The 16,582-nt window shown below is 41.9% G+C and overlaps 1 protein-coding gene across 4 annotated transcripts in view; it reads right to left on the minus strand.

The window, feature by feature from the left end:
- The window catches only part of LOC137801646 (microtubule-associated protein 4-like), an 86,854-nt gene that overhangs the window by 14,158 nt on the left and 56,114 nt on the right, over positions 1 to 16,582 (minus strand). For 3 of the 4 annotated variants that reach the window (XM_068598986.1, XM_068598978.1, XM_068599004.1), the window contains 4 exons: positions 7,215 to 7,579; positions 4,781 to 4,972; positions 1,662 to 1,773; positions 769 to 828 (listed from right to left, as the gene is read on the minus strand). In XM_068598986.1, the coding sequence (XP_068455087.1) occupies positions 769 to 828; positions 1,662 to 1,773; positions 4,781 to 4,972; positions 7,215 to 7,579 (729 nt within the window). The remainder of the gene's footprint in view (positions 1 to 768; positions 829 to 1,661; positions 1,774 to 4,780; positions 4,973 to 7,214; positions 7,580 to 16,582) is intronic. The other variant, XM_068598996.1, reaches the window with a different exon arrangement.

Consider the following 16,582-nt stretch of genomic DNA (forward strand, 5'->3'; position numbering starts at 1 on the left):
TCGTTCCCATAGTAACGCTAGAAACTCATTCAGGCTTTAGTTTAAAATAGATTAGACCGCCGGAGTGTCCTCCTTATTGGTCTCGCACAAACAGTCAAATATGCTGCTCCATGTTGGAACAACACAAGAAGGAGGGAGCTTATTCCAGTGGCTGCAGCTCCACTTAGAACAGAACTGAGCTTTAAGTTTTCTGATGTTTCGGGGTCGGCATACATTGCAGAATCTCTGTTATTTTATAATCCTCCACTTAGATCTTCTACTGCTGGGTTTTTAAATGCACGCATGCACACACACACACACACACACACACACACACACACACACACACACACACACACACACACACACACACACACGTTTTGTAATATATAATTTTCTTTTGCAGAGCCACATCTTTTGTTTAAAAAGTAGCAGATTAAGCCCCATTGTCTGTCATTTGATGTGCTCTGTGGAGGGCTGCTGTCCATCTGATAAAAACTGTTGTGGGCCTGTCTCAGGTTTGATGCTTTAACGTCGTGAATTGAAATAAAACAGCTTGGTTCAGATGAGGAATAGATCCTAGGTGAGGGTTCAAATAAACTACGTTTGTTTTGCAACTTAAGCACTTAACAACAAACTTCATAGACGTCTGGACCCGAGGAGTCACAGCTGAAGAGGCGCTTGAAGCAGCTTTGACTCCACCATGTACAGACCTCAGTCCATCATGTTTACTTCGAGTCTCGTGGCGTTTATAAGATTGAACTCTCTTATTCCACTTGGTTTTCTTACCTGTGGTCTTGGGTTTCTTGGCCTCTCCTGTCTTGCTGTCAGTCTTGTCATTTTTGCTGGCTGTAAGCAGGAAACATGACACATGACCCAGATTCTCATGACTAAATACCTTTGTTTCTCCATAATCTACCAAATAAAGCTCTCCTCCACGTCATTTTTGACAAGAAATGATAAAAAAAAACCCAAAAAAACGGTTTGCATATAAATGAATAAACACATTATTTCTTACCAACATGTTAGAATTATTCCCGGCTGTAATATTATCGTATTATCGTTTGTGAATTGGCCCCTCAGTTAATTCAGATTTTTTTCCCCTGCCAAACTAAATTCCTTTGGTTCAGCTGCTTCTCATATTAGTTTAAAGATGGATTGCACTGATTTGACGTTTGTGTTGCTTGCTTCCCGAGTGGAAAAGAAAAGGAGTCATATCACCGTTTCTATGAGGTGCGACAGCGTGTCTGCTATACTGATGGAGGTGTGCCATAGGGAATGTGGCATCATAAAAACCTGGCTAAAATGCCAGGTTAAAGGCTGTGCATGTGAGTTTACTCATGCAGCGAAAATGAAGTATGCACCTTGCAGTGCAGAGCAGCCGTCGCTGTGACCCGGGTGAATGAATCACATTTTCTTTGGAGGGTCTGACTGTGTGGATAAAAATACCAGTCTGGTGATTTCCAAAAGCATCGGATAAAGCATAACATACAGTAGCATTTCAGTGAACCCTGTTGCACTGACTCATTGTTACAGAGAGTTCAGGTCTCGCTGTGGAGGTCACGTTGCACGTTCAACGCCAACGAACTGGCACAAAGCAGACGGGGCATGCTGTCCGTGACAACAAGCGCTCACATTCAGACACTGTGGGTGGAGAAGAGATGATGAAGCTCTGCACCTACCAGCGGTTTTACTTGCAGCCGGCGCCACAGAGGAGGAGCCGTTCTTGCTGGCAGCCGCGCGGGGAGCCGGCGTCGCCTTCGGCACAGGTGGGCGCTTTTCATTTTCCGGAGTCTGGAAATCACAACGGACGACACAAACAGTTTGATGAGCGTGATAGAAGATAGAAGGCGACGTTAATGCTGTCTTTCAGGGTTGCGAGGGGTCAATCTCGACCAACCACGGTGAAAGCCGGGACAAGGAAGGGAGAGGAGAGTAATGGAGACGAGAGGAAGGAAGACGAGAGGAAGGAAGACAAGGAATGGAGATGAGAGGAAGGAAGACGAGAGGAAGAAAGACAAGGAAGGAAGACATGGCTGTATGACAAACAGGAGGAGAGAACAAGGATATACGGCGCAGGGAGATTTGAACAAACCTAATATGATAGCTTTATCATGGTTCAATGTAATTTATGGTGCTGTTAAATTGCTGATAGACTACCCCGTTGTTACAGGGGGGCTCACAAAATATATATTTTTAACCTATTAAAAAAGCTATACATTTTTTTTAATTTTCTTTTTACAATAAATGTTGTGTGGTCCACTTTTATCAGACAGAGAGGCCGAATACATCCAGCTTTCATTACTGATGGTTCTCATAGACTAAAGTTCTAGCCTACAATTTGTATTTTTGGGGTATCAACATGGGATCTGAAATTTAAATAACACCTGGACATGTCATGATTTGTTGTTTTCTGTTCCCCGTTTATTTCTCTCTCCTCTGTCCTTATCCTTCTAGACCTCTCTGCTGCCTTTGACATCGTGAACCACCAGATCCTTATCTCCTCCCTCCAGGATCTCGGTATCTCAGGCACTGCACACTCCCTCTTCTAATCCTACCTTGACCATCGCACTTACCGGGTAACCCGGAAAGGATCTGTGTCTGAACCTTGTCTTCTCACTACTGGGGTCCCTCAGGGCTCCGTCCTGGATCCTCTTCTCTTCTCTCTGTACACCAACTCTCTCGGCTCTGTCATTCGCTCGCATGGCTTTTCCTACCATAGCTTTGCTGATGACACCCAACTGATCCTCTCATTTCCCCAATCAGAAATGCAGGTAGCTGAGTGAATCTCTGCCTGTCTGACCGACATCTCTCAGAAGATGTCCACACACCGCCTGAAAATTAACCCTGACAAGACTGAACTGCTTTTTCTTCCAGGAAAAGGCTCTCCAACCCATGACCTCACAATCACCTTCAACAACTCAGTGCTGTTTTGCTGTCCTGGCTTCTCGATGTTGGAGCAGAAAGTGTCTACATCTTCTGTTGCAAAAATAAAAACTCATCTTTTTTGACTACACCTTGAATAGAAAACAGTAGCAGTAGCACTCTTACTGATAGCACTTCATAGTTTGGTTTTATTGAAGAAATTGTACTCTCTTGATTCGTGTGGTTCTGAGTTTGTACTCACGGTTGAATGCACTTATTGTAAGTCGCTTTGGATAAAAATGTCAGCTAAATGACATGTAATGTAATGAGAACACATTTGTCTAGATGACACATTCTTTAATAAAACATTTGGCGACAGCCCGGTTGATGAGATGAGGGTAAACACTTATAAGTAGGGTTGGGTACTGAGAACCGGTGCTAATGTGGCACCGGTTCCAAGACGTCCGGTACCTACCCGACCGAAACACAACGCGGATTTCGGTGCTTCCTTTTGGTGCCTGAGCCGATTTAAATACTGTTTTTTTTTACACCATTCTGTAAAGTTGCACAGTATACCGATACTAAAAAGGTAGTGCGGTACCCGTGCGTTGAAAAAGGATAGGAGTTTGCATATTTTTAGTATCGATACTTTATTAAAATAGCGTGGATCAGAGCGCAGTGACAGCTCCGCTCTCTCTCATGTTGCTGCATGCAGCGGGGCGCAAGAGGGCGGGGCTACCAGCGTGCACACGCAGTGCGCTCACAGGCCGTGTCTACTACCGCGCACTTCGAGCACTGACTTTCAGTGCTCAGTGCGCCACACTGACAAAACCAGCAGAATTCAGTGCGCTGAAAGTACCCGGATGGCGCACTGCAAACGGTCAAAAAATGTAGTGTAAAGTGATGGACACTACTCGCACTGAACGGGCGCCATCTTGGCTATGTAGCGGAGGAGCCATTTCGCCAGCTTTTTATTAATTTATTTAAATCCTCCTGCCGCGATTGTGGAGGTGTCGTAGTTTCCTCATAGGTTGGAGAAAGGGGAACACAGGGGACAAAAATTGGGTAAAAACTGCGTTCATTTTGTCAGTTTTAGTTTTGGTCCGTCACTTCCGCCAATTGGTTAACATAAGTGTTCCATTTGATACAGCGCTTATCAGCGACACAGTGCACTACATATGTTAGTGCACTGTGTTATAGTGCACTGTATTGCAGTGTACTTCGTAAAGTGTTCGGTAGTAGACACGGCCACAGAGAGATCGCTAGAGACAACATGAACGCAGGAGCTTTTGCCGTCCTCGGCTTGTTGGAACAAAGTTGTTGTCCAGTAAAGCTCTCCAGTTGATATTAATGATGACCTGTTGTCCAGTAAAGCAGCAGAGTTTGTAGAAATCAACCGTTTCTGAGTGGAGTTCTGTTGCAAATGCTCCCTATCAGGCCACCTCAAGCTGGCCTGTTCTTTTTTCAATAAATAAATATATATTGTTTATAGTTTGAAGTTAAAAAGTTTGAAGCTGTAGTTTAAAGTGTTTTGTATGTATTTATATTCATAGTATACTTAAAACAGTTAATGTATTGTTCAATTTGAAGAAAAAAATGGCCTTGGCAATAAAAAGTATCGGTTCAGGCACCGTTTAGGCACTGGTATCGTTTTAAAAGTATCGGTTTAGCACCGGTATCGGAAAAAACCCAAACGATACCCATCCCTAGTTATAAGCTGAGCTTGTATCCTTCGACATTGACATGAAACTAGAGATGCATTCTGGGATACACCAAGCCCACAAAAGTCGTCCCCTAAAAGTATCCTTGGTCAACACTTCAGGTGAGACTTTGGATCATGATAATATTCCACAGGGACGCAAGTACAGACAAGAATAGAGACTTCACTCAGATGTAACATGTGACATTCATATCTAGCCGTGTGTGTTATACTCACCTTGGCAGCCTTGGCGGAGCCAGGTGCCATCGGTGGCCGCTTGGCGGTGGTGGGTGTGGTTGCCTTGGGTACAGGGCTTTTTTTATTGGCTGTGGTGGGGGAGGGGCGTTTGGCCAAGTTGGCCTCGCCATTAGTGGAGAGGGTAGATGGGCGGGATTTGGTAGAGTTTGGTTTAGTTGAACCCACGTCAGGCTGGTGATAATGGAATTAAAAGAAGCCACAACACGGTAAAAAGAAGAGAGGGGAGGGAAAGAAAGAAAAAGGAGAACAGATAGAGATAGAGAAAGAAAAAAAGCAGAGATGAGATCACTGATTGCCATGACAGTGTGATATGGCAGCAAAGCCAGCAACCACATGACAATCCCAAAATAAAATTGTACATAAAATTAGCAATTTATAGCCACTTTTGAGAGCTCATGCAGTGTTTCCCCTACCGTTATATTAGGGGATCGGGGTGCCCCCCTGAAAAAAACCCCTACCCATTGTAATTTTCATTATAGCCCCAGATCACAAGAAGTCATTTAAGGTTCTCTTTCCTATAGAACAGTTCTATAAACTAAAACGGCCATATTTTATTGATCATATCTACACAACAGGGTTGTTGAACCCGCAGCAGCTCTCCAGCTCCAAGGGAAACGAGTTAAAGTGCTCTTGTCTTGTACAAAACAATGAGCCTGCTGGCTTCACACATTACAAAAGTACAAAGTACACGGACATAAAACTAAGTCATTAATAAATACTTGGAGAAATACCTGTACTTTCGGGTAAATGGTTACGGTACACTGTTAACAGGTTACATTGCGCGTGTGCGACTCGCCAATTTTTGGCGTTTTGCCAAAAAAACAATCTCCATGAAGTCTCTGTCAGGTCGTCTTTTCTGCTGTTTTGTCTCTCAAAGCTGAAAAAAGATCTCAGCTCAACATGGAGCATGAACTGAGAGCAGCAGTGCCAAGTCTACAAAAATATGTGTAGAGAAAAGCAGCTCACTGCAGCCACCAATACAGATAACTTGATGACTCGTATATCTGCACTCTTTCTGTTTTGTTTTGCAATTTGTCTTTAGTTTTCCAAATTGAGCTATTTAGTAGTAACTACATTTTTTTGTTGTTGCACAAATAGGACTTTATTTTCATTGTTCTGATTGCAATTTATTTATGATTGATTGCAATTTTTTTTATTCTGTTATTAATAAAAGCACAGACGGAGTCACTAAATGATGTTATTTACAGAAAAAGTAATCCTTTTGGTGTTTGTGTCATTGTCGGTGTCGTCGAGGGCCCACCCCCCTGCGGAGCTATAAACCCAGGTGAAACATTGTCATGAATAGCAAATTATAACATGATAAGCCTTTAAACCTGATGAAATGAGCAGCCTCACATGCAATGTACACCCACAGGGAGTAAATGATCATTTAAATATTTAGCACCTCCAAACACAAACTAATGGCACAGAAAGTGGCACAGCAACGTCACTAAACGGTGCTGAGGGCCTGAAGGAGTGTTTCACTAGCTAGTGCGCAAGCAAACTGCTCACAGGATACCAGCCTAGGAACCTGCTTGCGCCAGTCAGGAACAACAGATCTCCAAGCTTCTGTATATTTTTTCTGCACTGCACAGATAAGTCATTCCAAACATTTGTTCTGAGGGTTGTTATTAAAGAGGAGAACATGAAAGCTCTCCCAGCTAGTTAGGTGTCAGCTAGAAAGCTTGTTAGCTTGATCGCTCAGGGGACAAGCGAACAAACACACTTCTTTCGTGGTGCAGTGTATACTTCGACAATGTAAAGCGGCAGCAATCCGTCAATGAATCCCATTCATGTGTTAATGTGTCACCTTGGGATTTATGAAACTATGACGGGCATTTTAAACTGTTCTGTTGCATTTTATAGCCAATAAAATGATCTGCTGATACTTCCATACCATTATCCATAATAATGGTTTGTTGCAGCACTGACTAAAACTAAACAAAAAAGTGGATAGTTAATATAGCTAATAGACAATGATAGCTTTCTCCATTTTAAAATCTCCGGCTTTCCATTTCTTGAAGATGGTTTGCTAATGGGGTTTGCAAAATTGAAACGAGGAGCAAATCCTCTGATTGCAGTTATTCTACTAAAGAAAGACATCTTGCCCACTCAAAATTCCGGTGTGAACTTAAGACACACACCACAAGAGACTAGTAGAAGCAGCAGAAGCAGTGCACTGACACGCCCATGTGCGTAAACAGGCGGTAAGGTGGGGGTTGGGGGATTAGGGGTTTAGGAGGGGTGGGGGGGGTCTGTGTCTCGCTCAAGGACACTTGACTGTTGGCTGTTGTTGGACACACCGGCTACACACCGGCTGTGGCAGAGGTCACTGCTGTGACTTCTGGGTGACATGAATGTTTCTACGTGGACAGCAGGGCTCTGCGTGTGTGTGTGTGTGTGTGTGACCCACCTTGCTCTTGCCGTCGGGGCTCGGCAGGGTTTTGCCGCCGTTGCCCGTTGGAGACTTGGCCGGTCCTTTGCCGCCCTTCTCCTCCTTCTTCTCCGCCAGCTTCTTCTCCTCCTCCTTCTTGTCGTCTTTGTTGGTTTTCTCCGGCTTGTCCACCTTTTCAGCCTTCTCGTTGGCCTTGTTGCTCTTCTCCGCGTTCATCTTCTCCGCCTCATCTTTGAGGATCTTCTCGGACTTCTGGTTCTTGTCCGGGCCAGCGTCCTTCTTCTGCTGCTCGTCCTTCTCTTTCTTGTCAATGTTGTCGAGCTTGTCCATCTTGCCGGACATGATGTCCGCCTTCTCCTGCTTGTCCTTGTTGTCTGATTTCACTGTGAAAGAACAAAATGTCAACGTCAGCTTTAAAGCATATTTTACCAAAGACCCGCAGAAGAAAAATTATTAAAATTGATTCAAAGAAATGTTTTCAAAGTTGTCACAATAAATCAACAATTTTGACCGCGTAAAAAAACAGAATTGTACAGTTCATACGCTCTAGTGTTCACAAGCACACCTTGTTGAACGCATGGTTCTCGGAGGGCACAGGGTCATAAGAGCAAAACGGGGCCAAGACGAATCAGTGCAAAAGAGTTCAGTTCAGAGAGATCGTCCATAAACACTAAAAACACATAAAATCTTCAAAACATTGGTCAAGGGCAGTGGTTTTCAACTTTGGGATTGGAACCCCCAAGAGGGTCACAAGATAGTTTGGGGTCACCAGATGGTAGTGGTAAATAAACAAACATGGAGCATTTATTCATTTGACTTTTTTTTACTTGGTTAAGGAAGGAAAACATAGTTTGGAGGTTAAAATAGCTACATTTCTTACAAACTATTTACGTGGTTTAAAACAATACAATGTTGACTTTTAGTTTCATGCCGCCACCACTATGTTATGTACTGCTACCCAGAGACTATGTATAAGAACCAGACCTATTCTGCCATTTCTTCTGAGAGACAACTTAATTATTTCCTCGGCCACAAGAGGGAGACAAAAGCAGGCATTGGAATAAATCCGGTCTGTCGACTGTCCTTACATGCAAACATGTTAACGTGCAGATGTAATCAGCACTAACATGTAAAAGTGACAACCAACAGAACGTTTTAGTACCAGACAAACAACATTGAACATTCATGTTATTATTTTATAGGTTGCACCAGCAGATCATTCTGGGTCCCATTGATGGACAGGACAAGCCAAGTTAGTCCATTCCTGTGTGTTATGCAAGAGCTTAAACTCTTTAAGATCTTTCAAACCAATATCGGTGAAAGAGGTCACACCCAACCCTGAGACTGTAACAGGGGAAGTAAAAGATCACGTTACTTCTTAGCTATTGTGGACCTCAGCAATTAGTTTCTGCCCAGCCACTCCTGGCGGCAGAAAGAGGCGAGGAAGCTACGATACGGGAGGCCGGATGCAGCGCAGTGGGGAGAGAGTGGAGAAAAAGAGATAGGACAGTGGTGAGAAATGTCGCGGGCGGTAGAAGGGGGGGATGTACATACAAAATATAAAGGGGCAGCTGTGTGTTTTGGCCTTTAGATGACTTGGCCTTTCAATAATATTTTTTTTTTAGGCTGGTGTTTGGTCCATGACATGCCTTCCGACATGTAAAGTTGGGTAATGTATTTTAGAAACCTTTTTTGCTATATTTGTTGAAAGTCTCATTACACCCGAATACAATCAATTGTAAAAATAAAATAATGCTTTGACCAAAAAAAGAAAAAGAACATCTGGTATCCGAGAACTATAATAAGCTTGATCAATTATTTCATCCACCCCGAATGCTGCTCGTCAAATGAGTTTTTTTTTCTTATCTTAAATAGTGTTCCATTTATCTTTCATTATGTTTATGTTTTTTAGTTGTGTTTTATTTGTATCTGAATTTGAAAAGTGTGTCCGTGGTTGCGTGCCAGGATTATGAAAACAGCACATGGGGTCATCTATCCTCCTCATGGGAAGTGCAGGGTCAAAGCGGGGTCGCAGCGCCAATGCTGCTAACAGCTGATTCATGATGTGATGAGCACGAAGCGACAGTGAGAGATAGAGAGAAAACCCAAGGCCACAAGGAAACAGAGACATGGGGACGGATGGAGTTCGGAAGGTTGACAGGTTCAGGTCAGACGGCTGGCGGGGCCGAGGGATTGGACAGAAAGAGACAAGGGGCTCTTTGTAGCCACCAAGACACCCCTTACATAACAGTGACATTGGACAGGCCTACGCTGTGCCCTAACGTCCCTCCTCCCCCTGCTGACGTTTGCTGCGTGACAACGGCTCTATCTCCACCCCAGCATGCCAATTTTCGAAACTCTTTCTTCTCCAGAAATCAACGACATGGAGCGTGTCCCTCCAGCACGACAGCTGGCATCCGCACGAGAGGCGCTACATTGCGCTTTGTCGCATTAGTTTTTAAACTGTGTTTGGGAACGCGCTAGAGGACAAATCAGATCCGCACATGTGGTCATGCAGGCCACAGAAAAAGGTGAGGTGTGTTCAGAGTGGGCCTCATTTGGAGCTCTGCATTGTGGTTCTCACCACTGGTCTATTGTTTTGTTGTGCTTTATCAGGCTGGAATGAATCACGCCAACGGAAACTCATCCCTTGCTGCTTCACAAAGCCTACCAGTGTCACTGACTCCTTCTCATGAATTTTAATGTCCTCCACTGTTTTGGTCCTGCCGCCTGACAAAGAAAATACGCTCCAAATAATATCCATTTTTTTCCCCAGGAAGGACCTTAAAAGAGCGTGACAGCGTTTAATACTCATTGCAACTTCCTCATTTCTACTTCTTTGCCGTATTTCAAAGAGAAAGGAAGACGTTCTGTCATTGATCTGTATATATATATATATATATATATATATATATATATATATATATATATATATATACATATACATATATATATATATATATATACATATACATATATATATATATATATATATATATACATATACATATATATATATACATATACATATACATATATATATATATATATATATATATATATACATATACATATATATATACATATATATATATATATATATACATATACATATATATATACATGTATATATATATATATATATATATATATATATATATATGTATATGTATATATATATATATATATATATATGTATATGTATATATATATATATATATATATATATATATATATATATATATATATATATATATACAGATCAATGACAGAACGTCTTCCTTTCTCATATATATATATATATATATATATATATATATATATATATATATATATATATACATACATATATATATATATATATACATATATATATATATATATATATATATATACATATATATATATATATATACATATATATATATATATATATACATATATATATATATATATATATACATATATATATATATGTATATACATATATATATATACATATATATATAAATACATAAATATGTGTATATATATACATATATATAGATATCTATATATCTATATATATGTATCAAATTAAATTTTCTCTCATCAATTTGAAAAAAAAACACTCCTTCCTCTTCTTCTGTTATATATTCGGCAGATAGGCTTCACAGTGGTTACTTTAAAGTAACAGATAAAAATATATTCTGATTGAATGTTTTATGGCGTCTCATATTAAAGTTAGAATAATTTCTATCAGAAGGATTTCATTTGGGTTCATGAACTATTGTCCATGTAAGTGGACTTTACGATCGTTTCAAATAACGATGTAACCTCTGATGTCAGAGATTTACGGGACGCAGTGAAAAGAACGTCTGATGGGGTAAGAAACCCAAAAGGTATGATGACAGGATGTGAACCCCCCAGGTTAGATTCATTTATTTAGACGTGATGAAGACTACTATTATTACCCTGACTGAGAGCATCCATCACAGTTTTAAGAAGACTTGATGAACTTTGAGGTGTTACCTGTCACATGATGTAGATCATGTGAAGACTTATCTATCCTCAGTGATCCACCAGACTTTGTTTTACTGATGTTAACATATCGCCAGAGAAGAAGAAAAAAAATGCTGACAATATTTATAGGAGCAACCAAGTGGAAAAAGGTTAAAAAATTCTAATAAACAGAATAGTCTGTTAACTTGGCAGGTATTTGTTTTTGAGCATGGAAACATGGAATATTGGTATATTTCTCTGTCTCAGGAAGTCAAGCTCAATTAAAAACCTTTGTAAAGTGCCAGAGCAACATCAATCCCTAACAACATGGTTCTCTCAGGAAACATAAGACAGAGGCTGCACCTGTTGTGTGCCATATTTCCACAAAAGAAAAAGAAAAAAGAAAAAGATTAGTGCTAATCTAGAAATCTGATTAGTTCATGTCAGTGATATAATCCCACAGCTGTGACATCTAATTCCTCTAAACTTTCAGTATCACTCCACATGTGAGAAAATAAATGTCACATCTTGGTTAAATATTCGTTATTATTTGCATAATAGTTACACAGTTGGTGAGACAGAAGGTTCTTGAACAAAGAAGATCCATTTTAGTGTCATTTAGTGTCTATTTTTATGGGTTTAATGTTAGTTATGACTCAGGACATAACGCTAGTCTGTGGTTAAATAAAGGATTATGCTAGCTGCTAGCTGCTCTCGATAGCAACAGCCTGTCTACAGCGACCCCATCGGTTTGTGCAGGCAGACCAGGGCCTATTTTATTGTATATTCTATCATCCATTATTGAAAAACTGTTTTATGTTGAATGTGTCTTTAATTTTTATATTGGCCAAAGCAATGGTGCGCTTATAAAACCAACAACACGGTACGTTTGCATCCCAGCACAGCTACGGGCGCTGTCGGGGCAAAATGAAGCGCAGTGACGTCATCGTAATACATGGCCTGTTGTAGCTAATGCTCAAGATGCCACGCTTACAAAAATACTACACACCACAGTGGCGGGGTCACAATTCCACGGGACCTCTGGTACTGTGGCTTTGACCCAAACCGCTGGCTCCACTGCTCACGCCGCTGTGTCCTTCCACCCTGCAACACCAGCAACGTGAGACAAGCAACGGGAAACCGCCGACGGCAAACACGGAGTAATACTACGCTACAATACACAGCTGCTGGCGAACCGACTTTCTGCACGTGTGTGTGTTTGTGTGTGTGTTTGTATGTGTGTGTATGTGTGTGTGTGTGTGTGTGTGTGTGTGTGTGTGTGACAGAGAGAGATATAGAGAGAGTTGACGGCCACGTAAATCAGAGCATGACTAACACGGACATGGAGCTGGTGCAGGGATACGTTACCGCAGGCGGCCTGCTCCACACACACACACACACACACACACACACACACACACACACACACACACACACACACACACACACACACACACACACACACACACACACACACACACACTCTCTCTAGCTCAAACGCACATGAACCCAGTCAGATATTTGACCGTTAAAGGTCCCGCGTGCGAGCACGACAGCTATCAAGCTACTGCACTGAGAGCCGGGACAATCGATGGAGTGCCGAACGCGGTAATGAAGCACAGGACACACAGCAAACGATCTGATTGTATGCTCCATGACATTGGCAGCACCGACAAAGAGACACAAGCTGTGTTTGTGCTGAAGCGCTCTTCAGTGACCAGTGCTGTGTCATTATCACGGCATTCACTCACTATTTATTCTCTGTTGTGTTCGGTGCAAACGCGTTGCATTTATTATAACCAAATGAAGCTTAATATGGATAATGGTTAGTTTCTTGGAACACTGGGACATTTTTTGTATTGACGCTGGATTCTTCACAAGCGCAGGGGACTCACAAGAAGCACTACTGTGGATGTGTTTCAGCGCAACACCCTGACAGTTAAAGGATCACTGTTGTGCACATTCTTCTCTCTCTCTCTCTCTCTCTCTCTCTCTCTCTCTCTCTCTCTCTCTCTCTCTCTTTCTCTCTCTCTCTCTCTCTCTCTCTCTCTTTCTCTCGCCATATGTCCTCCTCCTGCTCTCCTGCTCCACATTAAATGTGATCACCTGAAAAAAGGAACGCAGAGTCCTTCTTGTTGTAAGGCACAGGAAATTGTTCATTCATTCTGACAAAGTAACCACACTTAAGGTCTTCGAGGTTGGAGGTGAATAAATATTTAGATGTATAAATAGATATTTTTCATAAAAAACATTCATACCGGCAGCAGTGATACAATTTGCAGAACTTTCTAAATAAAATGCTGGAATAGAGAGGAGGAACTACCAAGGTCCGAGTGGCCCAAAGCAGAGTTTGGCAGTCTGTCTAAGGCGTTTAACCCACACCACCATCCCACACCTCCTTCTTCCTGAGCCTAATCAAGTTTTGTTGTGCAAGCAAACCAAAAACTATGTGAATCTACATCGGAAGTATATTGGAATGTGGAGGAGTGACTTAGAGACGCCCTATACGGCTCTGGGAGCAGTAGCCGAGCTGTCCATCACCTTGAAGCCCCGCCCTAGAGTAAACCCTTGACTTCAATTTTCAGAAGTGAAGATTGCCATCTGGTAATGAGTAGAAAATGAGCGTTTACTGTGTACATATGCATGATAATAGCAGAAGCCCTGCCCCTCAAAACTCGCCGTCCCTGACACGTCTAAAATCGACGGCAGACGGGAACCTAGAGCGTCACAGTTTGAAGCGTAGGGCCACTGACCAAGCTTCCACATATTGCGAGTTGGGAGTGAGAACGTGTTGCCTGCACAGTCCATCGAGGCAACAACATAGGAAAAAAAAATGAACATGAACTCCAACATAAAAGTGTTTTAAATGAGGTACATGAGTCCTACTGTTTAATGAACAGGTTGGACTATCACTGTTTGAGTTGATAGCGCAAGCTTCAAGAATCCCTGCCCCCCAAACCCTCTCCCCCTTACGGCTGTGTTCTTTTCTCCGTGTGTGTGTGTATTGTTGTGCAGCTGTGATCTATTTCTATCTTTTTGTGCTAACGGAACACGCTGCCTGCTGTTAGAGTGTCTGTGGGGGCGCGTGACTGTATCAATCTGTAAGATCCACGTCAGTAGAAGCTGTTCACCTACACACACACACGCACACACACACACACACACACACACACACACACACACACACATGCACATACCCGCGTGAGAGGCCAGAAATAGCTGCTCTATATCTAAACGGGTACAGTCACAGTCGATGTCTAATCAATGCCCCAGCTTTTTCTCCGTCGGCTGCAGTCTGAACAGAATGCGTAGCTGGATGGATGGATGGATGCACAGGCAGAGAAACGTAGTGTGCCCGCAGTATAACTGGACAGAGCGCATCACAATCAGGGGGAATAGAGAATGAATATGTTTAGTTCTTCGCTCATTAACTACGTAATAAAGGCGCCGGTAATCCAAACCGCGAAAAACCATATTAAATTCTAAGCCCTGCTGCTGGTCCTCTCCCAGCTTGGGAACCGGAGGTTCAAGTCCTTTTGCGGACAAGGTATGGAGTGTGCACATTGTAAGTGACTGTGTGGCCACCACCTTGCTAATGCATGCCTTTGGGCCCTGTTTGTGCCTGCGGGGGTCTTTATGACCTACGTGTGTCATGAGTTACAACGACAAAGTGTAAAAATTGAATTTTCCCAAATCCTCCTCTTCTTTTTGTTTTCCTAAATGTGTCCTCATTCTGTACACTTTCTCAGAATTAAAAAAACACACATTACACATAAAACGTCTTATGTCTCGTCCAAAATGCAGCAAATAATATCATATAGGCTAACACGTCTATATGACTTCATTGTGAGTGTTGATGAAGCTAGAATGCGAGCAAAGCCGAGCGCCGATCGATGCAAGCTCCATTGAGATAACAAGCATTGTTAAAGGTATTTGCTCGTCAAAACATAAATTCAGACTTTTTCCAAATTGGTATCATTATGTTGTTATTTCGGCATCCCTTTTATCCATTTATTGCAATTAAATCACAGTAAAATTGTTTATTTTGTGTTCATACAGCTGACGTGTGGCTTTCTACATACAGGGAATACAGTTCCATGAAATACGTCTCCGGATCATGTTATGAACCCAGAGGAGACGCCGTTTAGTTTCTAGAACTTCCAAGTCGTGTCCAGTGTGAATAACCCAGAAATGATCTGAGTAATGAGATGCAAACATTTGCTTTGCGTGATCAACCTCTTTTATGTATCACAAATCTTGCTAAGATTTTTAGATCATTTGCTCATAGTAATGAAAATGTCCTCTTACAGTGGTGATTTGGAGTTTTTTTCTCTAATTAGCATGTCAACCAGTTGATTTGCTGCTACTACTATACAGTGTTTAGAAAAACTTTAATTAATATATCTCTAAAAATATGTTATTTTGGTTCTGTTTTGTCCATATGTGAAATTTACACCTAGTAAAAGTGAGAAGAGTCATTGCAAAGATAAACACAGAGAAACAAAATGTATATCCACAGGTGGATAGTGGACCGCAGTGGAAAGGACCTCTATTGGGACTGAAAAGATTCACGTGAAGAATAGTCAGCGCCACTAACAGCACAATGACACAGCATGTTGCCCGCATCGTGCCTCTGCTTTGTACCAAAGTGGTCACCAGCAGTGTGCTAGCCTCGTATTGATATTCTAAACTACATCACTTTTCAGACAAAGCTAAGATAGGAAAAGAAGGCGCAGCCAACAACCTATACTGAGCCAAATGCAACTGCTGTAATGTCATGGATGTGCAGCGGCAGGAAGGACAAAGAAAGAACAGCGGGCAGTCATGAGCTTAGCTGTATAATCATGACATTCACGGGCCACGCAGCCCCTTACGAAGATGAAGACAGAGCAACATCAAAGCTGGAACAGCTTACAATTAGGTTGTATCATTTAAAGCTTGATTTACAGTGTCGCAACATAGCCAACACACTGTGGCTAATGTGCACTTCAAAAATACACATTGAGGATGCCTTGACTGGTGCCTGATGCTGGTGGAGATTGCTGAGACTGAAGACGACGTCAAGCTAGCTTGCATTAACGTCAATATCCTTTTTCAGTAGCACACATGTAGCATTTAGCTGCCATTTTGGCTGCAAACCCTCTGCTCATGTCAGTTGTTGGGATGTTTTGTTTAGTTTTGCTTGAACCAATCAGGGGCCATAAGCCATAAGTGGATATATCTCGCTCCGAGAACCGGAGGTAGCGACTGCTACGAGAAGTTAGCTCAAACTTATTTTTCACTTTGATCAAATAAAATGTCAATGTAAAGAGTTGTTACTTCTGCAAATTTGACTTATAAACCAGCCCCATATGAATCGCTGATTCAGAGGCCTGGAACCAGCTTAGGGAAACTTTAACCTGTCA

This window comes from Clinocottus analis, unplaced genomic scaffold (genome assembly GCF_023055335.1).
Source record: "Clinocottus analis isolate CAN_PGR_092001 unplaced genomic scaffold, fCliAna1.0.p SCAF_11, whole genome shotgun sequence".
Lineage (NCBI taxonomy): Eukaryota > Metazoa > Chordata > Actinopteri > Perciformes > Cottidae > Clinocottus > Clinocottus analis.